The sequence below is a fragment of the Rhincodon typus genome, chromosome 11 (assembly GCF_021869965.1).
Source record: "Rhincodon typus isolate 14 chromosome 11, sRhiTyp1.1, whole genome shotgun sequence".
Taxonomy (NCBI): Eukaryota; Metazoa; Chordata; class Chondrichthyes; order Orectolobiformes; family Rhincodontidae; genus Rhincodon; species Rhincodon typus.
This window is the reverse complement of record NC_063342.1, coordinates 54,713,243-54,738,084: the sequence shown is the minus strand read 5'-3', so window position 1 is coordinate 54,738,084 and position 24,842 is coordinate 54,713,243. Positions and strand designations below refer to the sequence as shown.

General features: G+C 40.2%; 1 protein-coding gene across 2 annotated transcripts in view; it reads left to right on the top strand.

Annotated features, from left to right (window-relative positions):
- Positions 1 to 24,842, top strand: part of dmd (dystrophin) — a 1,291,331-nt gene that overhangs the window by 25,874 nt on the left and 1,240,615 nt on the right. For both annotated transcript variants that reach the window (XM_048602828.1, XM_048602824.1), the window contains exon 4: positions 4,052 to 4,224. In XM_048602828.1, coding sequence (XP_048458785.1) covers positions 4,064 to 4,224 — 161 coding nt within the window. In that variant the 5' untranslated portion in view covers positions 4,052 to 4,063. The remainder of the gene's footprint in view (positions 1 to 4,051; positions 4,225 to 24,842) is intronic.

The following is a 24,842-nucleotide window of genomic DNA, read 5'->3' as shown; positions in this document are numbered from 1 at the left end:
ATTTCAATTATGGAAGTATCAGTACAGACAGCACAGGATAGTTGGTGCTCTTCCTGGAGTGAAAGCTGTTGTGAATGATTGTGTGTCCACGTTGATATAATGGCCAATGAAAAAGTCATCATAGACAGCATGACTGCTAGAGAGATCTCATCAGATAAACAAAGCTGTACAAGAAAACCATGCAATTGAAGATATCTGAGGTCAAGTACTTGGAGCATGTTCTGACAGAAATAGGACTTCACCTCAGACTTGATGAGGTGAGAGTTCTAGCAGAGGTGCAGTAACATCTGATGTGAAAACAGTACAATGATTTGTTCGATTTATGAACAGTTTAGCAAAGATCTTGCCATATTTACCATTAAATGCAAGCTCACCATAAAGGATGTGCACTGGTATTGGGATACAGACAACAGACAGCTCTCGCAAGAATCAAAGCTAGTGATCGCAACACCATTGCTGAGGTACTACAATGTTAATGATAATATCACATTGCAGTGTGATGTCAGCCTGACAAGTCTTGGTGCAACCTTGATGTGTCAACGACAACTGGTCCGATTTGACCCCAGGGTCTCAGTACAAACCAAATGATGTTTCTTTGGGAGACTGTGTGCTTTGTTATTGTCTTGATCTGTGAACATTTTAATTATAACATATTTGGGAGAGAGAATATGGCAGGACGATCTAAACTCGAGCCAATTCAAAGCTGCTTCTTCAAACTATTTCTGTCTGTTCCAAAGCATCTGCAAAAAAAGGTATTGCATTGAAGAGATCATCCAGATGTGACATATAAAATAATCAAATTATTTCCTCTACTCAGATTTAGGAACAAAGGCACATGATCATGAAATTACAGCAGGACATTTTGAAGTGAAATCAGGAAAGTAATTTTTCACCCAGAGTGGAAATCTAACCTTTCTTTTCCCTCCACCCCCGCACCACCTTCCCCCCACCCCCCGCCCCAACCACCCCAAAAAAAATGTGCAGATGCTGGATCATGGACAGTTTCCAGACTGAGACTATCAAATCTTTATAAGGCAAGATATTGTGGATGTTGGAAATTTGAGAATAGTGGAACTGTTCACAGCTCTGGCAGTATCTGCAGTTACGGAGGAAGGGTCTGTTCTGAGGAAGGGTCACCAGACCCAAAACATTAACTCTGTTTTCTCCTCCACAGATGCTGCCAGACCTGCTGAGCTTTTCCAGCAACTTTGTTTTTGTTTTCTGCAGTTATGGAAATGGATTTACAGTTTCAGGTCTCATTGACTGAAACGTCACTGATCTGAAATGTTGTGTAGTATCTTGTTGGTTTCAAACCCACTTTACAACCACCCATTTCCCACCTGCCCCAACTCCCTACTTACAGGGCTCGATCGGCAGGAGGGTGGGAAAACCAAAGTTGCACCAATCCCCCCTCCACCCAGACCCTAGGTCTGTTGTTGCCTCTCGGTGAGGAATGCTGCCCTCAAAATGTTCCTTTCTCACTCCTTAGATGCTGGCAGCCCTGCTGAGCATTTCCATCATTTTCTGTTCTTTATTGCCAGATTTTTCTCAGGCAGGACTATCCAAGACTCTGGAGCAAAGGACAGTAAATGGAATTGAAATACAAGTCAAGTATGATCTGCTTGAATGGCGGAGCAAGCTTGAGGCACTGAATGATGTACTGCTATTCCTGTGTTCTGCTTGAAAGCTGTGTTACTGTCATTGGAAACTGTGACAGCACAAGTCAGTCTTCCTAGCAGAGGCAATGACGAGATTGTTCAGAGACTTGTTGAAACAATTTCCATTTTAAACAAATACGAATTAGTTTATTGGCACTTTAATTTTATTCCTGTCACCATGTCATTATTTGCAGGATTACTGCTGATTGTCAGATACTTAAAGAAAATGAATCTTGAAATCTTTCTGCCAGTGCAGATCCTGATTATTAATTTCTATTTTAATTTAGAAGATAATCGTTTTACATTGTCAGTTAATTTTCTCATTTCAAAGCAGAGATCAGATTTGGTACTGCAAGGAAAGATATGTGTATTGGTTCTAAATTTCAAGCATTGGCCATGATTTATATTTGGCTCCACCATTGTATGTTTTGCAAGATAGTGAGCTGTGCAGCATTTGAATCAACAATATCTAAAAGAGAATTCTCACAGCTTGCTCAGATGGAAGCAATGACGAGGCACTCTAAATCACTTCTCACAATTACTGGTAGTTTGTTGGCAGCAAGATGGTAAGTGGTGAGCTTTGCATTCACATTTGCAATGACATTATTTTCTTGGTGTCACCATACTAAGAATAAGCTTGCTTCTTTAGTTTTTTTATTTGGACGTATAAAAAAGGGAGTATTTTATTAGCTGTGCTGACCTGGCCTAGGTATTAAAGTGAATGTGATGGTTACATTTCCACTATACAGAATATTAAATGCTAAATTAACACTTAAGCTGTGGCAGTAGATTTTACAGCAAAGGACTGTGTGAGGATAAAGCAGATTAAAGCATGGGTGGAGATATGATACAGTTGGAAGGGCTTTGGGTTCTTGGGCTACTGGGATTGTTTCTGGGGAAGCAGGAACTTGTTCAAGTTGTATGTCACTAAAAGGATCATTGTCCTTGGGAACGTTAACTGACACTGGACAAGGTGCTAACTACCATGGCAAGGATCAGCTGTGAGGTGAAATCAGGTACTGGGATGATTGGGAGAGATAAATAGCACTTGAGAAAAGAAAAGCTTAGAAATAGGGGAGATCATTCAGGCAGGATAGTGCAATTGCTAAGGAGTCAAAAGATTTAGAATATCTATGTTGTAAATATGCAGCGTATTGTAAATAAGCTCAATGAGTTGTGGACACCAGTTGACACATATATTTAGAGACATTGAGTCATACAACATGGAATTGTTCAGTCCAACCAGTCCATGGTGGTAATCCCAAACTAAACTAGTCCTACCTGCCTGTGCTTGGCCCATATCCCTCCACACATTTTTTTTTTTATTCATGTACCTATCCAAATGTCTTTTAAATGTTGTAACTGTACCTGAATCCACCACTTCCTCTGGAAGTTCATTCCATACAGGAACCACTCTGTGTGTTTGAAAAAAGGTCCCTCATCTTTTTTTTAAATCTTTCTCCTCTCAACTTAAAAAAAAATGCCCCCTCCTGTACTTCAGGGAAAAGACACCTGCCATTCAATTAATTCAATTCCATTCATCTAATGACAAAAACACAGGTCTGACTGAATGAAGACGAGGGCTGGAAACTTAATACTCTTGATGGGGAATTCAGGAGGAATCAAAAGAGGCAGTTGTGATGAAAATCCTTTTATAGTAATATTGCGGGTTTAGAGAGTTGAGGGAACAACAACTGAGTTTGTTTTGTTAAGAGTTAAGAAACAGTGAGGCAGCTATTTTGCTGCAATATGACACCAAATATTCAAGAGGTAAGAAAAGAGCAAAATTGCGGTTAATTTGCAGAACACTGTCTTTACTGGGCTCCATTATCCATTGGGTATATCTGTACTGCCTTGTCCTCCTGATCTTGATCTTTTGATAAGGATTGATATTGTTATGTGGATTTTTGAAAGAAGTATGATTATTTAACACATACTACGCTTCTTAATAAAATTAGGGCCCATAAAATTAAAAGGGACACTGACAATATAAAATTCGTTAATGGACTGAAAAGCAATGAGTATTAGTGAATGGTTGCTCCTGAGACTGGAGAGGAGAAGGGTGCAATGGTAATGTCTGTATCTCTGAATCCGGAGGCCTGGGTTCACAACCCACCTGCTCTGGAGAAGTGTAATAACATCTGATTAGGAAAATATCTCGGACTGGAAGGAAGGAACAAGGTATGTTCCCCAGAGTTTGGTAATAGAATCACTGCTCATGTTGTACATTAATTGTACATTAATGATGGCTTGGCCAGTGATGCCCACATCCCATTCCAGAATTTAGAAAAAGTACTTGATCAACTTTGTATTCATGGTCCTGGGCCAATAAAGCTGTGATGTGAATCTGATAGTGTCCTGTTCTGCTGACTTGTCTGCCTTCTTTTCTTAAGGTAAAAAATGTTATGAAAGGCATCATGGCTAACCTGCAGCAGACTAATAGCGAGAAGATTCTGCTGAGCTGGGTACGTCAGTCCATCCGTAACTACAGACCAGTTAATGTCGTTAATTTCACATCCAGCTGGTCCGACGGCTTGGCCTTCAATGCACTCATCCACAGTCACAGGTGAGAAAGAGGCACACTCGTCTTCGCTTTCTTTCATGGAAATAGCAGACAGAGATTTTGGCTCAGGATATGTTTTTTGATTACAGCAACTTGGATGTCAATGAAAGTATCAGCAAGTTTGCTGTTATAGTCAGCTTATCTCTTGCAGAACACTGAATTTGAAGAAGTGGCTCTGGCCTATAGAGGAGGTTTGTTCAGCAAAAAGAAAGATAAGATCTGAATGGCTGCTGCAAGCTAGCAGACCTCTTAGCACAAGTCACTGAAAATAGCAATAACCTTTTCTGTAGTGCTTGATCTCGGGATCTCGTACCTTTCAGAAGAGGAAACAATGTTACGTTTAATGAAATGTTATTCATGATTTGAGAGCAGCACAACAATGGAACGGTGACATGTTTAATAAAAACAGACAATGCTCAAAACATTTAGCCCATGAGCCAGTATTGGTACAGAGAAAAGGAATGAATTGACATTTTATTAGAACTGAAAATATTTTTATGAACAAGTAGCCCACTAGAATCGGAGCAAAGGAGAGTGTAGGAGAAAAAAGACAAACAAAGGAAACAGGAAACAAGTTGTGATGTTGTTGTTTTGCTAAACTGTGACCTTAAGCTCCCAAGACCTCAATTTTATTCTCCCCTGCCAACATGCACCACTACCTCTATCTTCAGCCCATCCATAATGTTACTGACCCCCAGAACTATATCTTATTGTCGTCATCAACTCTATCACCTAAATATCCACACTGTGGTCAATGAATGACTTATAAATATTAAGTATGTCTATCCTTGCTTTTTGCAACAAGCCTTATTAGTGGCGTCAGTCACGTGAAATAATTACCCAAATGGGAACGTGGGGCTGGATGTAAGTGTGTGCGGTTGTCCTCAATATCCCAGCTAACATATCAGTGGCAGATGACAGTCAGCCCGTGATCCAATGGGTGCCCTGTAGCAACTTAACACTGAGGAGTTCAAGTCTAAACTTTTACCCCCATTTTTCTCCTGCCTTAGAATACTACAAGCTAGTCAAATGGTCAGCTGCTCTGTAATCTCAGCAGCACCATCTGGGCAGTCATGTCCATTTCTGGAAATACAGCACACTCACCACTCTGCAGTTGTCAGGTAAGATCCAGGTTTGGGGGTTGCGGGGGGGATCTATTTGAGGGCTGCAGACCTCTTCCAGTGTGATGTGTGAGTCTTGCGTTCAGCAGGCCAGGGTTCACTGCTTAAGAATAAGGACGTTGACCATGGTACTGCAAAGGAAGTGAGGCAGGTAGGTAGAGTCTGTGAAGGGTGCCAGTTAAAGGTCTCAATAGACCCTAGAGTAGGCAGACTGTTTGATGCATCCCTTGTGCCCATTAAAAAATTCGGCAGATCAGAGGCAGGTGGGTGGTTGGTGGGAAGGCCATCTAGTGGATTTCATCTAACTTCTTGGTAAAGGCTCAGCCTTGTGAACCCTTTCTGAATGTTTCATTGGAAGCCAATGCTCATCCTTCAGTAAGGTAACCAAACCTGCACACAGTACTCAGTGTGGTCTCACCAAAGCCTAAACAGTAAAATGTGTACAAAAATGATCAAATTTAAAGTGAAACATGAACCACATGTGATTGGAATTAGATTGGACACCTTTTAAAAAGACTGTTCATTGTCACATTGAATTGTTGCAGGCTACAAGTCTGTCTTTCTTTTTAAAATAGCGGGTTCTTGCTTCAAGCATATGCAAAATCAACAGCTCAGTAGTTTAGAAGAGCAAGTCAGTTTATTGCAAATTGTTATTATTTCCAACTATATCAACATGTTTGTTTATATCACAGTAAAAGTCTGAGAATATAATTTCTTCTAGAAAAAGTGAATACAAATATTCAATGGTCAATAACAGTCACAGTGTCAATGGCAGATCTAACCTCATGAGCATAAAGTCTGGGAGCGAAACAGGTGAAAATTGGTTGGCATTGTGCAATCCTGATTTAATGAACAGTCATTATGGGCCAGTTAGCTAAAAAGCTTACTTGAGAATTTGAGGAAGACTGTTGAAGTGCTGATATTTGTTACATAACTGGAATTGTGCAATAAACACAGGATCTTCTAATAAATATTAGTATTTTGGATTGGTCTACACTGGGCTACCTTGTCTTGATGCATCATACAAGGGTTAAATGGGAGTTAGATAAGAGTCCATTGGCCATGCCTAACATCATTAGTGTCAAAAAAAGCAAACTTGAACTTCATGCATGCTTCTTCGTTCTTTGGGAGATTTCAAACGGAATTGGATACAGAAACAGTTAACTGTCAAGCCACCGACATGAATGGTCTTTCCGAGAGAAACTCACAGAAGAACATTGAGATAGTCTTGGACCTGAAGTGCCTGATTTCAGTTCAGTTAGCCATTTTGTGTCAGCTGTGACTCAGTTTGTAGCATTTTTGCCCCTCAGTCAGTAGGTTGCGTGTTGTGTATAATATTTTGGTCCGATGCTCCAGTGTGGTACTGAGGAAGATGTACTGTTTGAGGTGCCATCTGCTGGTGTAGACATGAAGTCTGCTCTGTTTGCCCTCACCGGTGGGCATAAAAGATCCCACAGCATTATTTCAAGGCTGCTGTAGTGGAGTTCACTGTAGTGTCCGAACCAATATTTGTTCCTCAGTCAACACCACAAAAAAACATTAAAACAACAGCAAAATTCTGCACAACCTAAGAACAAAAATGCAGTTTAACTTTGCTGATAACATTGGATCTATAGAGAGAACTATGGTTGACGTTTTAGGAGATGACCTTCATGAGAAAGCTCATCGATCTGAAAGATAAACTGTTACCCCCTGCACATGCTGCCTTTCATCATTTTTTGTTCTTATCACAAAAATCAGATTATCTGTTCATCATTGCATTGCAGTTTGCACGAGTTCATTTCTGCAAGTAAATCTACTATTTTCCTACATTCCAACAGTGATTACACATCAAAGAAAGATGAATGTGCCTTAGGTTGTCCTGTATAAGTGCAGGTGTTACTTTTATGTAAACTCGCAGACAGGAAACTTTACCTCGAAATGACATTCCTCCTCTTGTACAGTTTGAAAATTAAATTCATATTATTAGAGATGCATTTTAACTTTTTTTCCTCCTCCTGCAGTCTACTTTTTCCAAATTCAAACTTACATTTGCCTATCATAAAGTTGCTCACAATTTTGTCTATGGAATTTACCTTCTGCCAATAACAAAAGGAGATCTTTCAACTTGAAGACATTATCTTGAACTTTATTGTGGATGTTATGAAATTTGCCCTGTTGTGCTACTTGATGTTCTAATTCGGTTTGAAAACTTTTGGAAGAATCATGTTATTTCCCTTGTGCCGTAAGATCTGAAACTTTCAAATTGTATTGGAAGAAATGCAGCATTGATGAAAAGAAAGTTCGAATGCTTGAAAACATTAAATGCACCTGGCAACCACAATATGTTGCTATGTTTGTGTACAAGGTGTGCAGTTTCACACCACAGAAATGTGCTTCTTTAAATGCAAATCTCTCTGGTACTTTGCCAGTTTGGGTGTTGGAGTGTGTACTTTTGGCAGTGATTTAAATTTAATGATGGATTGTCAGGTTTCCTAATACTCGGAAAAGCTAACCGCTGCTGAAAGGAAGTGGAGGCAACTGGATGCAGCAACTAAGTGCTTGATACAGCACAGTTTGTAGACCAGAAGCAGCACTGACTTTATAAATACTGTGCAAAGAGACCATAAGTATGGTATGTGTGCTCAGTCCCGACAAAACTCTGGTTAAAGTCCAGTTGGAAATATCCTGACCAATTCAAGGCACTGCCTTTGAGATGGGTTGCTAATGTTTTGGAGAGGTGCAGAGAAGATTTACCAGAATGGTACCTGGGGCTTAGTTATATGGCAAGACTGTTGAGGGTGGGTTGTTCTCCTTTAAAGCAGCACAGATTAAGGGGATATTTGAAAAGAGGAGTATAAAATCCTGATGGGTTTTGACAGAGCAGGTAAGGAGAAACTGTTTCCTGCGATGGAGGAATTAGTAACCAGAGGATGCCAATTTAATGCAATTGACAAATAATTAGAGACCAGATGAGAATTTTTTGTTTCACTAGTTGAGTTCTGATTTGGAATGTCATGTGTGCATAGGTAAGTGAAGTAGATTTGATAACGTTTGAAAATGAGTTGGATAAGTCCTTAAGCAGGCAACGTTTACAGTGTTGTGATAGAAGATGAGTGTTTGCAACTAATGTATAACTTTTTCAAAAACACGATACAGTCACAATGGGTGAAGTGATGCCTTTCAGTACTGCGTCATCGTGTGACTTTGTCATATCCCTGGTATGAACTGTTGTTTCTTTGCAATTTTTAAAGTTCAAGTATAGTAGAATGTTTGTGGTTCAGTGAAGCTATTAGCATGCTTTCCTGAAAAGGGAAAACGTTTATTGCTGTACTGATGCATAAGCTCCATTAACTATCATCCATTGTGGAAAGTTACTATGGGTTAGCTGAGAATTAATAAATCTCTGATTTCATGTTTGTTGATATTTTCTTAATATAATGTTTAGAATTTGCGAATAATTTAACCAACAGAGAAGTAAAGCAGTCCTGAGCATTTTGATCAATCCCCTAATTTACCTAATTGTAAACAATCCACTTAACATCTTTATCGTTCAGCAAATTTAACTGAGAAGTACAGCAGCTGAGATATATGTAGACCCATCAAGATGCAAGTTTAAAATGCAATGTGTTCTTGGTTACCATTCTCAGACAATGCAATTTTAGGGATGCTCCGGTTTTACATGGTCATATGGATCAGAGAAATGAAAGTAGATCATTTAACCCTCTTCCTCAGTGAACAACCAGGAGTTATTCCTGGATGTGGATGTGCGTGCAAATCAAATGAGGACAGAAGTGGCTTCAATGACTGTTCTCTTGCTTTTTGCTGATATCCTCGCCCTTGTACTACGACTGACTTGTTGAAAGAGTTAGTGACAGCAACTTCCAAAAGAGAGTCAAAATCTATCACTGAACAGGAAGAGACTAAAGAACTAAAAATAAAACTCCACATTACAGGCTTCATGGCAACTGAACGGAATTTAAGGACGATAGTCGTGTTCATACCACACACTGAAATAACAAGCCCATATTATTTCAAGTGTGAACTAGTTTTACTTTGTAGGCAATCCAGAAGTGAATGAGTATACATTCACATTGTTCCTCCTTCAAATCCGCTGAGTTTATGCAACGTATTTTATCATGTTATCTCTGTTTTTAATTAGTTTAAGTAGTAGCTGTTGTAAACTTAACAAGGAGGATTATCTGTACTCAGTCCGGGGGATTTAGTTTATTTACATCGTTATAATTCTGGTGACTTTTTTTGGTTAATGTGTTTTTGTTCGCCGACACGTTTTAACTGCCTTGTAATATTTAGTGCTAGTAAGTAAAAGTGGTGATATAATGGGTCCATGGTTTTAGGTTGTAGGGTAGCATCAAAAATAATTCAAGAATGAAAACACCGGCTTCAGGTTTTGCAGCAAGTTGGGAAAGCGAGACACGTGGTGGAGAGGAGAGTGGGGAGGATTTCTTGAGAGTGCAGTTTTCTAGCTGCCCTGCAGGTCTGCCATCTGATAGCCAGCTTGGTGAGCTGACTGAAAAAAAAAGAAAGAACTATGGATGCTGTAAATCAGAAAGAAAGACAGAAATTTCTGGAAAAGCTTTGTAGGTCTGGCAACATCTGTGGAGAGAAATCAGAGTTAATGTTTCAGGTTCAATGACCCTTCCTCAGAACAGTTCTGAGAAAGGGTCACTCGACCTGAAAAATGAACTTTGATTTCTCTCAACAGATGCTGCCAGACCTGCTGAATTTTGCTGGCAATTTCTGATGAGCTGACTGCCCTTCACAGGGAAACCTGCAGCATGAGGGTGTAGCGATGAACAAGTGGGAAGGGGGAGAGAAAGAGACCAACAGTAAGTGTCAGATGATGTTCAGAGGAAGAGAGAGATCATAGTTGGGAAATTGGGAAGCAGTAAATCAGGAAGGGTCAACAATTGTGTGACAACAAGGTGCAGGGCTGGATGAACACAGCAGGCCAAGCAGCATCATAGGAGCAGAGAGGCTGACGTTTCGGGCCTAGACCCTTCATCAGAAAAGGGGGAGGGGAAGGGGGTTTTGAAATAAATAGGGAGAGAGTGGGAGGCGGATAGAAGAGGGATAGAGGAGAGGATAGGTGGAGAGGAAACAAACAGGTCGAAGAGGCGGGGATGGAGCCAGTAAAGGTGAGTGTAGGTAGGGAGTTAGGAAGGGGATAGGTCAGTCCAGGGAGGACGGACAGGTCAAGGGGGCGGGATGAGGTTGGTCGGTAGGAGATGGAGATGCGGCTTGGGGTGGGAGGAGGGGATAGGTGGGAGGAAGAACAGGTTAGGGAGGCAGGGACGAGCTGGACTGGTTTTGGGATGCGGTAGGGGGAGGGGAGATTTTGAAACTTGTGAAATCTTCTATCCGCCTCCCACTCTCTCCCTATTTATTTCAGAACCCCCTTCCCCTCCCCCTTTTCTGATGAAGGGTCTAGGCCCGAAACGTCAGCCTCTCTGCTCATATGATGCTGCTTGGCCTGCTGTGTTCATCCAGCCCTGCACCTTGTTGTCTCGGATTCTCCAACATCTGCAGTTCCTACTATCTCAGGGTCAACAATTGCCAGTTTGTAGCTTGCCAGCTTGACCATACCACAGCCTTTATTTCTCTTTTTATTCACATTTCATATCTCCTAGCAAAACTCCAAAAGAGGCACCTGAACCTCTCTAAAATGGTACCAGACTTCTCTAAAGTGATGTAATAGATAGAGACCATGTCCTCAAAAATGTAAAGCCCTCAAGTCATGTTTCAGAAACTTGGGTGATAAACTTTGCTTCTAACTGAGAACAGTTTCACTTTTAAATATGTTATCTCCATGTCATGTAACTGTATAAAGTTAATCCCACCCTCACTTCCTCTACTCCTCGCTGTCCCAGAGAAAATAGTGGGTGCTGAGTTTGCTGGGGCAAGCCTGCCTCAATCAGGTCTTCAAGAACATTTTGGCTCAAGGATGAAGACTTTCCAACTTGGTGAAAATTCTGACGAGTGTTTCCACTTTGAGATTAGAACAAAGAAGGAAACAATTGGCCACCTGTAGATTCCATAGGGAAATTTGGAAGAAACCTCTTTGCCTTGAAGTGGTGAGAATATGGATCTGGCAACCTCAGGAGTTGTTGAGATAATTCGCATTGATGCTTCATAGGAAAGGTTAGATATACAAATTAGGGAGAAGGCAATCAAGGGTTATGCTGATAGATGAGGGAGGATGGGAGAAAGCTTGAGTATCTCTAACACCCAGATGTTCTTGTTGGGCTGAATGGCCTGTTTCTTTGCTGTATGTTTTGAGGACTTACGTGCAACTATTCCATCCTGTATGTATCTTATAATTTAACCTCTCAGAATACTAGATGTCTGCTAATTGTCAAAATCCAGTGTTTCTATGACAGCAAGGGCATTGAATTTATTTTCCCTTCACAAGATGTGAGTAATGCTGATGAAGTTGACATTTCTCAAACTGCTGTTGAGAAGGTGGCACTGAGCCATTAGCCTTGTATCATGCAGTGTTGGTACACCCACAGTGCTGATCGAGAGGACATTACAGCGTTCTGACCTGGCAGCATTGAAGGAATACTGATGTAAAGTGATGAGCTTGCAGGGGTAGTGTTTCTCTTCTGGGTGGTCAGGATTGCACGTTTGGAAGGTGCTGTCAAGGGAAATATGGAAAGTCTGTACAACTGTTTGTTTGAGTGAACAATGTTGCAATATATTATGCTGTGTTGAAAATAAGATTCAGTTGTTCTGGCAGCTACAAAGACCACTGTCAGTGCTTTTCTATGGCAGGTCCAGCAAAACTCCATTTCCATTTTTGGTTGAGTGCGTGATGTAGACCAGGAAACTCACCAGAAATATTTTACCTTAAAACTAGGTGGGAATAGCAGGGTCTTGCAGGAATATGTCAGATAGAAATCCCACCATCGTTGAAAATACACCCTGCTTCCACAGCAGATGTGAATGTACAGCATTAAAACTAAAGGTGTTAAAAGTCATACACAATCCTCGCTTTTTATAGTCAAAAGAAATAAACAGCCATATATTGGTAATTTGTTTTATTTTCCAGTGAGTTAAAGACTTTGGTACACAGAGTGAGAATGATCATCTTTGATTTAATCTACCCAAGTGGCTGTGGATAATCTGTAATGGATATTATAATTGCAGCTAGTGATAATATTGGAGAAGTCAGATCTCAGAAATTTCTTTTGCAGTTGTTTAAGTGGTGGTCAGTCACCGAAGCATAATCACGTGAGGCTGCAGGTGTTATTTAACAATAGAACGTAAGGTTATTGCACAAAAGATGAAAGCTACAAAATGTGGAAATATCTTAGCACAAGTATCACAACAAACATTTCTTCAACTTTCTCATTAGTATCCATTACGGAGATTCAGTCCGAGAGAATTATCACTCCCATCTCAGCATTTTCAAATCTTTAACAAATGCACAATGTTGGAAAAACTCAGGAGGTCTCTGATGAGAGAGAATGAATCATCATATCGAGCTTAGTATGACTTTTCACTTAAACCTTGATTAGCTGACACTGTCCAGTTTCTTCCCTTTTTCTTGTGATTCACTTGAGTTTGTTTCCACAATTCTGAAGCCTAAATGTTTTCTTTTCCAATAATTTGACTTCAATGCAAGTTTTTGTTGCTTGGAAGCACCACAGACTAGAAACCACTTCTTTGAATGTGACTGGTTCCCCTGAACTTAAATGGAAAAATGCTTGGTTCACCTGTTGGTTTCTTTTCTGACCTAAACCTTGGATACCTCTGATGTAAATATTGGAAGATTCTGTTTTAAAGTCAAAACTAAGCAAATTGCCTTAATGCATGTTCTTTATGCATCTCAAACTGTGCAATATAAACATTTTATCCACAAACATGAGGAGTCCACTATACAGTTAACTGAATTAATATGTCTGCCTTGAAATTACATATTTAGGTCTTTGTTCCTGACCTTTGTGTCAAAAATTATCTTCACAGCATTAACAAAAACTCATCATCTTAAAAAAATCCAATTTCCTGAATAATAATAATTATTATATATTTAGCACTATCTCATGTATATGAAATCCCATTATGGATGCAGCCTATCACTTATTTTTACTGTGATTTTTATAAGAATCAAAGGATTTTAAAAAATGATTTATTTTTCTTTCTTATATGATAATATGTTGTACGGTACAGATATTTTGTGATGTGAGAAACTGTGCTTCCAGTTGTAAGTCTATAGTGTACAGTTTGTTGATATATATATATAGCTTATTAGAACAAACAGAGTAAAATATCCTAAGGCACTTCATGGGAACCTAATCAGACATAAATTAGCAACTGTAAAGTTGGACACTTTTTATTTCTTCATTTTTCTGCCTTTATATTCTATGTTCATCTTTATGTGTTTTAAGACAACACTGTTCACTGCATCTTTGTAACAAGATACACGTGACAATAAAAAAAAACAAATCAGAAGAAGATATGACAACAAACTTTAATCAGAAACATTCCAGGAACATTTGAAAAGAGGAGAGAGAAGTGGATAGGTGAAGAGGTTCATGGACCGGGTTGCAAACTACAATTAAATATATTCCTGAATGTCCCGTATTCTGTCATGCCCTTGTGTTCCAGTCAACGCATCTTTTCGTTGTGATGCTCTGGCTTTGTGTCATTTGGAATGTCATAAGACTCATCACCCAATTGACTGTCAGCCCAGCAGCCTTTTTTTTGACCCATGTTGACTATTTTAACATCTGCCAAACAGAAACATTTGAACAAGACGAAGAAAATATTTTTCAATGCCTGTGATTTTTCTTTCTCTCTCCTTGGTTGCATGGGGGACTATCCTAGCGATTGATCTTCCATTCTTGGTGACTCTAGGCCATTCCTAGAGTGTTGTCAACTCTATTTAGGGTGGGAATTCCAGAACTCTATCCAGAGATAGAGACCTGGCTGCTGTTGGTGAAGGAAGTGCGAACTGAACAAGAGGCTAGTGTTAGATGAAAGCAGGATTCTTCAAGCACTGTAGAGCTAGGAGAACGTGCAGTGACAGAAAGGGGCGATCAAAGTTGTGGAAGAATTGAAGATGAGAATTTTAAAAAACTGCCTTCCAATCTGTCAACAATTTGATTGATAATAGTTAACTGCGTTTTCCAGCAAATTGAAGGAAGTGCAATAATCCAAATAGTGGCTAGATTTTTCCATTAAAGTATCAGAGGCATTCAACGCTCTCCATTATTAAAGAATAAATCAGACATTGACCTCTGATGTCCACCTATATACAAGAAAGTTGCCATACAAGTTAACATTCTCTTCCAGATGTTGTATGTTTAGAAGGCAATGGTGAAGGAGCCTTGGTGAATTACTGCAACACAATTTGTCTCTGCTGCACATTGTTGTCATAGTGTGTTGTAAAAGTTGGGGGGAGCAGTGCAGTCTTATCTTGGATGGTGTTGAACTTCTTGAACATTACAGGAGCTGCTTTCATCTACTTTAATGCAGTGTATTCTACCAAACACCTCACCTAGGCCTTTTAGATGTTGGATAGTCTTTGGGAATTGCAAAGGCGATTTACAGCAGAATTCCCAGCCTCCATCTTGCTCCTGTGGCTATAGCATTTATGTAGCTGGTCCAGTTAAATTACTGGCCAATTGTAACCCCAGGGTGATGATTCAGAAGTGGTTGTAACTTGAATATTAAGCTGGGATGTTATAATCTGTTATTGGAAATGGTCATTGCCTGGCACTTGCGTTATGAATCTTATCTACCACTTAACAGTTTAAATCTGCATGTCATCCAGGTCTTGATGCATGGGCAGTTGTATTATGTGAGGATTTGAAAATGATACTGAGCATTGTGTATTCATCAGCGAACATCTGCACTTAGCTAACATTGATGGAGATTAGGGCCTTTGAGAAGCAGTTGGAGTTGGTTGGGCCTAGGATACTACACTGAGGAATTCCTGAAGTGATGTTACGGGCTGAGCTGATTGGCCCCCAACAGTCTCAACCATCTTCATTTGTGCTGGGTATGATTCCAACCAGTGGAGAGTTTTTACCTGATTCCCTTTGACTTGAACTTTGGCTGCTGTGTCAAATGCTGTCAAAAACAGCCACTGTTGCCATCTTGCTGCATTTCAGATCTTTTATCCATGTCGGTACCAAGGCAGTAATGAGGTCAGGAGCTGAGCGGCCATGCTGGGACCAAATTGAGCATCAGTGAGCAGGTTGTTACTATGCAAGTGCCGCTGAAAAATGCTGTTGTGTTCCTTCTGATTTTAGTTATTGTTTGATGTTAAATTTTTAAAAGATTTTGTTTCCCATTTTTCTGTTCCTCTTTGTTTAGTCATCTATACATGATGGTATCAAACTAATTAAGCCTTCATGTCTAGATGCTACTTGTCGCAGTACGGATTCTCCATTTTGATTGATTAAGGAAACACTGCAACTTGTCCTAGTCCTGTTGGCTTCACATTCTTTCTGAAGGTGTTACGCTGCTTTTGTTCTCTAATAATTAAAAAGCCACAGAAAGCATAAGGGAAAATGAAATGAGCAACCTGGACCAGTCATTATATCACTGACTCCAAAATTCAGGTGAAGGACTTTAACTTTTACTCTCTCTCTCTCTGTCTCTCTCTATACACTTCAGAGTTCATAAGTTCAATGAATGGGCAATATTTTGGAACAGCATATCAGCGGACAACTAAATTATTGTCATTTTATGACTTATTTCCTTGAGGTCCTGCCCTTCTTGTGGGCTTTCTTCCAGGATGTTGCAATTGAACTAAATGAAGTAAGTATCACCCCAGCAGGGACCAGCAAGTGTTGTCGGAAATGATTATTTTTCATCAATCAGAAAGTTGAACTGCATTCTTATGGATCGTTGCAAAAAACTTTGAAATGAAAAGATTGTTTTACTGCTATATAGAACTTGAATGTCATGCACACACATTTGAGAATCAATGCTGTTCTGTTAACTTCTTTTCTTGGAAGTATTGAAAAGTCTGATTTATTAACGTTTCTTGGATACCAACTGGCTAGATTGTTCACTTGCAGCTGTAGTTGAACTGATAGATGAATAGTTAAATGAATCAAAGCTCCCAATCTCATTCTTAAGCCTGAGTATTGTGGAACCACAGTCTTCTGAATCCACTTCATTTATACAAGTGAATCAAAGCATTTTTTGTAAAGCAACTCACCCACTAATCAAGTAAAATTTGTTTTCTTCTATATAATGTGAATGATTTTCCAGGCTGAGTGAAATTTCTATCACAGTATACCTCAGTAATTTAATGATTTAATGGGCTTAAAAAGAAAGAGAATGTTTAATCTGGTAGACCCTTCAACCTAATTGTTGTCATGATAAAACAGCAGTATGTTATATATCAGAGGTTAAAATGCTGATTAGACAGAGTCAAGTCATTTTTTTTGAGTCAGAGTTTTATTTCGAGTTCACAGGCCACCAGCTCCAACAAGACTGATTACTTATCCCTCCATTAACATATGACCGTTATATTTGTGTTTGGTGTCTGGCACGTCTGCCAGACCGTACTAGCTGGTAGTAGATTTTTTTTTGAACAAATATGATGAAAAGCAAACAAAAATACAAAATGTCAACATATTGTGCCGAATAGCAACATTTGCGCCATTTTTGTTTGTGGCCATTAAAATCCAAAGCATTTCTTTTTCCGTTTTTCTAACAATTTCTTAGAGCTCATTTCTTTTATCACAAAGCAATAAAGTAACTGACCACTGCTAGCTACTATTTCAGTTTTGAGTTCTACAGCATCTCTTCTAAAACTGCTATATTGATCCTCACTTTTTTTTCCTCATTTACACTTTCTTTGAGTAGGTTATCCCATTGTGACTTATTATTGATATAGCAATGACAATTTCTGCTGAATCCATTTTAGAATTTGCTACCACCTCAACTAGACCAAGGGTTTCTGCCATGAAGGTACTTTTTACTTCTCTTCTGTGTAAAATCCATGGATTACAACTAAAACTCAAATCTCAATGTTAATTTGTTCATTGGGAGTTTAATCGGTAGAGCAATAGTAGACAGTCTGGTGTAGTAACTCAGGAAACTTTACTTAAGTTATAAATGATACCTATTAAAACAGGGCAGCGACTTTTTGGGTCAGCTATGGCTCTTACTGTCTGGTTCAGCTCAGGATGTGAATTGACACTTTGCCTCTGGTCTTGCTCTTACATCTCAAGGGTCTTTTGCTTCCACTTCGACAGCAGGATAAATTCACTTTCAAACAATATGTGTGTGCTGTAACTGAAAATGGGTTCTTATTAACTTTCCAAACCACAACCCATAACATGATGAAGTACGTCATTGGCCAAGGTAAGGTTATTGCTAATTGGTTTAAGTGACTTTTGAACAATCTCACTTGGCTCTTAAGAGTGGTGGACATGACTAATGCCACTCCCTACTATCACCTCCTTCCTGCTATTTCAATTATCTACGGACCCATCCTTTTCACTATGGTCTGTTGATTGTCTCCTTCGGACTGTTCGATAGTTTGAAACGTTCTTTACCCTTTTGTTTTATAAAGGAGAGGTATATGCAGTCAGGATGGCATTATTAATACTTTTGCGATCGTGTCTCAATTCTTATTTAATTAGTCAAGTTCCCATTAATTAGGCAGCCATTTCTCAATAACCATTTACACTTCTTAGAGCCATTTCTGAAATGATTTTTCTTCCCAGCTGTGGTGTTTGAATGCCTACAATGAGTTTTATTACCCTTTTTGTTTAAAAAAAAAGACACAAGATATAGTGGAAAACCATTACCTTTAAATTAAAGCTATGTAAAAGTAATAGAGATCACAAGTGCTAATTGAAACAAATTGCTGCAAAGAGTGCAAAAAGAGTGAAATGAGATTCTTCACTGAAGAATGAATTCTTAAATGATGTAAGTTTAAGGGAAAGTGGAAGTCTAAGTCTGCAATATTTAAACACATTGTATTAGATTTAACTTGGTAACAAAGGTTACACTTAGTCAACGGCTCCACTTCTAAAACAAATTAAAACACCAGTACAGAAATACAGCTATAGTTATGAGTCCTTTTTCTTTTAATTTATTCATTTATTCACAGGATGCAATCATGATGATCACCAACCAAACTGCTGTTGGAACCCAAGACAATTAGCTAAACAGAGATTTAAAATAATCATTCATGTGAAGTGGGCATCACTGGCAAGACTAGCCATTGCCCATCCCTAATTTCCCAGAGGACAGTTAAGTGTCAACCACATTATGGGTTAATTCCATCCACCTTGGCAAGATTTGAACCCAGGTCCTTAGAACATTACCTGGGTCTTTGAATTAATAGTCTAGCAATAATACTTCTCAGCCATCTCCTCCCCAGATAAGGGCTAATGACCTCAGAGTACAAGTTCTTTCTTACTTGGCATTGGATATACATGTTCTCACAACCATGAAATGCAAATGAGCCAGACAGGAACCCCTCGGCCTTTTCGGGAAAAGAAAAATCTACGTGCATCATAAAAAGAAGCCTGAATGTTGTCCTTGAAAGGGTAACTAAAACATAGGGTCTGCAGTCAACTGCGGAACACAGTTTTCCTAAGACAAGTCTGACTGAAAAGCATCAAACTTCTTGAGATATCGTTTAGGCCATATATGCATTTATTTAACTTTGAGTATCTGCTTGATGTTAAGCACTTCATTTGCAGAGCAAGGAAGTGCTTCCTTTTGGACACAAGTAAAAATTGCTGGAGAAACTCAGCAGGTCTGGCCACATCTGTGTAGAGAAATCGGAGTTACTATTTCAGGTCCAGTGACCCTTTAGGAGTGTCTTCTTTGCTTTTGGGGCAGATTTTGCTTGCAGAAATGCTGCTTATGTACAATTGAGGAACACAGCAGGCCAGGTAGCATCAGAGGAGCGGGAAAGTTGACGTTTCGGCTCTGGACCCTTCTGATTGTTCACTCATTGTTTTGACTAACGAAGGCAAGCGTGCCAAAAGCATTCTTCACCATCCTGTCTATCTGTGACCTCACTTTCAAGGAACTATGCAGCTGCACCCCTACGTCTCTTTGTTCAGCAACACTCCTCAGAGGCCTACCATTAACAGTTCTGGGATCCTATATAGTGTTCAATGGTGAGGGACTCTGAGGAACAAGTTTAGCAACAAAAAAGGCATGCTTCAGATTTATGGCTTCACAGCCTATTGCATCAAAGCCTTTTGTAAAATATTATGACTGGATTTAAAGGAATCAGCAGAATCTATATTTGGCATGAAATTTATGGATCCTTGATTTTTCTTCCTGTTCATAAAATTGGTATTTCATTAGAAAATAGATTTAACATTGGAAAATTCCATCACTAGGAAGAGAAATGATTCTGAATTTATTGCTTGTTTTCTAGTAGCAGAATCTGTTAATCGGTTTGTGCTCCAATGCATTTGCCCTCTGTCAAGTTTGAGATTCATAACTTTCTTTTCCCTGTTTCTCTCTTTACTTATCAAAAATAGCATTTCTCTGAAATAAAATTTCGTTTTCATTTATTTGTTTCTGTCACTGCTTTTTCTCCCCCCCCTTTCACCTAGTTTTATTTTCTTGCTCATTCTTACCTGTTCATCTCCTCATATCTCTGCTTATTTCCTCAACTTTCCTTTTTGTCCCCTGCTTTTCCTGGCTTTTTGACTGTTCCCTTCCCCTCTGTCATTCATTATATTGAATCAGTTTTGTTGCTTTTTAATCACTTTCTTTTTGCCCATTATTGACTTGGAAATTGACTGTTTATGTTTTTGAATTTGTTGCTGTTTAAAAGGGATATTAAAATGAGACCATAAAGTTGATCAAGTCTCAATTGGAAATAATTAGCTGTCTCTCGTCTGATGTATTAAAGATGCTTCAATCCTCTTAGAGCTCAATTGCTCTTCCAAAAAACGAAAGTTATTTTACTTTTTACTGGTTGACTGCAAAGATCGCAGCAAGATTTCAAGTTTTTTCAAGAGGCTTACTGTGTTAAGCAAAGTGCCTAAATACTATTCAAATTATGCTCCATTTAATTATCCAGTAATTATCCTGCATTTAACCTGAAACAGCCAAAACAAATCTCCTCCATGTTTTACTCTGTCCCTTAAGTGAGTACTACATTGTCCAAAGCTATTCTCAGCTTCTCATGGCCTGCTTCCTTTTTCAGATAGAGTCATAAAGCCATAGAGATGTATAGCATGGAAACAGACCTTTCGGTCCAACTCATCCATGCTGACCAGATATCCTAAATAAATCTAGTCTCATCTGCCAGCATTTGGCCAGTCCCTCTAAATCCTTCCTATTCATATACCTATCCAGATGCCTTTTAAGTGTTGAATTTGTACCAGCCTCCACCACTTCCTCTGGCAGCTCATTCCATGCATGCACCACCCTCTGTGTGTAAATGTTGTCCCTTAAGTCCCTTTTAAATCTTTCCCCTCTTACCTTAAACCTATGCCCATTGGACTCCCCTGCCCCGGGGAAAAGACGTTGTCTGTTGACCCTATCCATACCTCTCATGGCTTTATAAACCTCTACAAAGTCACCTCTCAGCCTCCGACGCTCCAGGGAAAATAGCCCCAGCCTATTCAGCCTCTCCCGATAGCTCAAAGCCTCTAATTCTGGAAACATCCTTGTAAATCTTTTCTGAACCATCTCAAGTTTCACAGTATCCTTCCTGTAGCAGGGAGACCAGAATTGTACTCCGAATTCCAAAAGTGGCCTAACTAATGTCCTTTACAGCCCCAACGTGACCTTGCAACTCATATACTGAATGCACTGACCAATAAAGGCAAGTATACCAAACACCACCTTCACTATCCTGTCTAACTGCAGCCCTACCTTCCAGGAACTATGAACCTGCACTCCAAGGTCTCTTTGTTCAGCAGCACTCCCCAGGACCTTACCATTAAGTGTATAAGTCCTGCCCTGATTTGCCTTTCCAAAATGCAGCACCTCACATTTATCTAAATGAAACTCCATCTGCCACTCCTTGGCCCATTGGCCCATCTGATCAAGATCCTATTGTACTCTGAGGTAACTTTTCTCATTGTCCACGACACCACCAATTTTGGTGTCACCTGCAAACTTACTAACCATATCTCCTATGTTCACATCCAAATCATTTAGATAAATGATGAAAAGCAGTGGATCCAGCATTGATCCTTGTGGCACACCACTGGTCATAGGCAACCCTTCACTAGCACCTTCTGTCTTCTACCTTTTGAGCCAGTGATATATCAAAATGGCTAGTTCTTTCTGTATTCCATGTGATCTAACCTTGCTAAACAGTCTGCCATGAGGAACCTGTTGAACACCTTACTGAAGTCCATATACATCACATCCACCGTTCTGCCTTCATCGATCCTCTTCTTTACTTCTTCAAAAAACACGATCAAGTTAGTGAGACATGATTTCCCAAGCACCGAACCATGTTGACTATCCCTAATCAGCCTTTGCCTTTCCAAATACATATAAATCCTTGAAGTATAATCCTCTAACTGTTGTTCACGGTGAAGGTTATCCTGGAGATACCTCCCTCTAGCCAAAACTAGGCATATCTTTGAGCCTTGTTTTAATCCTTGCAAACTTAATCTCTCCAATCTGAGCAAAAGCTCCCATCTGGAGTTAATGTGGGGAACAGTCGAGACTGGCTGCTTTAGTCCCCGTGCTCACTCTCACACCCTGTCTTTCATCATTCGCTCTCAGATTCTCGCAGACTGACCTATTTCAATCAGGTTGAGCAAGCTGATACTAGTGGGTTGCTGTGGCCTGGTCCACACTGAAAGCCCATTTTCAAGGCGATGTGAATCTGCTGGACCTTGCAAGCACTGAAAATGCTCACTGAACACTCAATTTCACTTGAATAGATAATTAAAGTATGATTGTTGTTTGTAAAGCTTCTTATTCCTAACACCTCCCTGTGAGACTTGCAAACTCATTAGCACAGCTCCTCTGCTCAGTGGTTACAGGTGTAAATATCTTCTTTCCAGCAAGACAGTCTGTATTTCACCCACTATCCCACCAGCAAGCCACTCAGTTTGCGATCAAGGAGGATTTGCAACCACTCACACGATCCCAATCGCTACTTTATTTAACCTAAAGCAGATATTCCTGAAGCATAACAAATGTAGAAGCTCGATAGGATATTTTCTATAAACTGCTCAGAAATCTTTTTACACATCTCTGGAGCGGGTGAGACTTGAACCCAGGACTCTTGCTTCAGAGGTAGAAGCATTACCACTGTGCCGCAAGGCCCTTTTGTATAAACTTTACAATGAATCACCTCAGTGGCAAATTCCATGATTGAAAACTGATAGTTCTAGAGGGTGCTCATTCAAGGGAGGCACAATCAGTGATATTAAGAACTGAAGTTTGGAACACTTCAGAGCTTACTACACAAAACTATTACTGTATTAAAGAATGAAGAGAACAGCAGAGAGTCTGAGCAGAATCTTATGGGGTCTGAGCAATGTGGAATATGGCGAGATTTGTAGTAGAATCAAATCTGAGGCCCATCTTGACAAATCTTTGTCCATCTTTTCTGCTTATGACAAATGTGTGGTGAGCTTCTTGCTAGGCAGCAGTGGTTTGCTGATGGAGGGGGACTATTGCTCGTGAAATACCTTGTTGACGGCCATCTTGCCTCATTAATGTTCAGCTTCCTATCTTGGCAATCATGCCGATCAAGCAAGGCATGGAGACAACTTGACATGGAAATCAGAGCAGGTACCTAACGAATTCAGCTCACTGCTGACTCCAAATGACCTCCATGTTACATACTACAAACTTTATCACAGGGTACAAACCCAAACACTAGTAGCATGCACCTGCTGGTCACCGACATTAGCATTTGGCATTTTCCAACTCCACACATGACCATTGTGGCACTTCTCTAACATGATGGCAGGGTGCTCTGGCAGCACCAACTTGAATTGCAGGGTGCACCAACAGCTCACGTTGAAACGCTGCAGCAGAGACAGCTTGTGTGCACAGACAGTCACCCAGCTTATGGATTAGAGAAGTCTGGTCTGCTCGCTTGCTGTCAGTACTCACTCTCTTAGGGGCTCGCAGCATCCCTGCCTTGCCTTGGTTGTTATGCCAAGTAACACTGATAAATAACAGGGCAGCCTGCCTTGTAGGTCAGCAGTTCTCATCTGGTGCTACACGACCTCAATCTCTCAATTGCGCCATGTGCCTGCAATTTATGCAGCAAAAACACTGTGGTAATCAGGCAACCAGGCCTCCAGTGTCTGATCAAGGTGATTTTGAAGAGAAGGTCATGCCTCTGCAGTCTGGCGAGTGTGTCACGGTCATTCTTGTGAATCCACAGCAGCCAGTTCAAAGGGTAGGGTTAACACAGCCAGGGAGATGTAGAGCCGTCACCACCCGAAACTCTGTGTCCTTCCTTCACTCCGCCGCCACCCTTCATTTCTATTGGTGGCTGGGGAGGGGGCATTGAGTCTCCTTCGTCAAACCAATGTTATTCTTCAGGACTGGGAGCTGTGGGTTGAGGGTTAGGGTGAAGTGATGACAATGGAGAATTGTGGGGGGAAGGCAGCACCAGTGTTTGTATATGCGGGCTGGTCAAGAATGGATGGAAAGGGGGTCATTCTGGAGCTGGTTCCATCCATTTTCAGGAGCACCTGGTTTCATGGAGTTGCAGGGGTCAGGCATGACCATACTGGCATGGTCACCTCAGATAATAGGAACGCAACAGCTTTTTAAAGATGGTGTGACAGCAAGTGTTGCCGATCTTATGGCAGATGTCCGCCGATTCCCAAGTTGTTCTCAGAACAGTGCGTGGCAAAATGAGGCTGAAATTGGAGGTGACAGATGCCATAGGGGCAGGCTAGGTAGTTAACGTGGCACTAACTAAGCACTGTGCATGCTGAAAATCTGGGCTCCGTTAACACAGGACTTGAAATGTTAACTCTGTTGTTCTCTCTAGTTTCTCATACACTTTCTGTTTTTGTTTGTGAAGCACATTTGTTAAGATTCATGAGAAAACTTGCCAGGCCTCTCAGTGAAAATCCCTCCAGAAAATGTCTGCAACGCAAAATCATAAGAATCGGCTCTTTGGTCAGATTTATTTTGTTCTTTCCCTTACTAATAGAATGAAATATTTTCAAACGAGAACCACTTCACAAAACCGTGAATGTGCTGTTGTTCCAAATATTATTCTGTTAAAACCTGTTAGTTTAATTTCTTTCCAGCTTGAAGCAATGATCAGCTAGAATTTTAAGTCCTTGTGAAACTAGATTGGAGGTTCAACTGGGGTTTATTAAATGTTAATAAGGGCTATGCTGTCAGCACACAGTCAGATGCTGCTGCCCCAAAGCTTTGAGCGTAACTACCAGATATGCAGCATGCCACCAGTGCTGCCTGTCTGTGTGCCACATGCAGGTGCAGAGAAGAGATTTGGAGAAAGATGAAGTGGTTGGTTGGTGTGGTTCAGTTCCCCAAGCTGCTTGTATGTATGGTGAAGAATTGGAATTGACAGCTGCAGCTGAG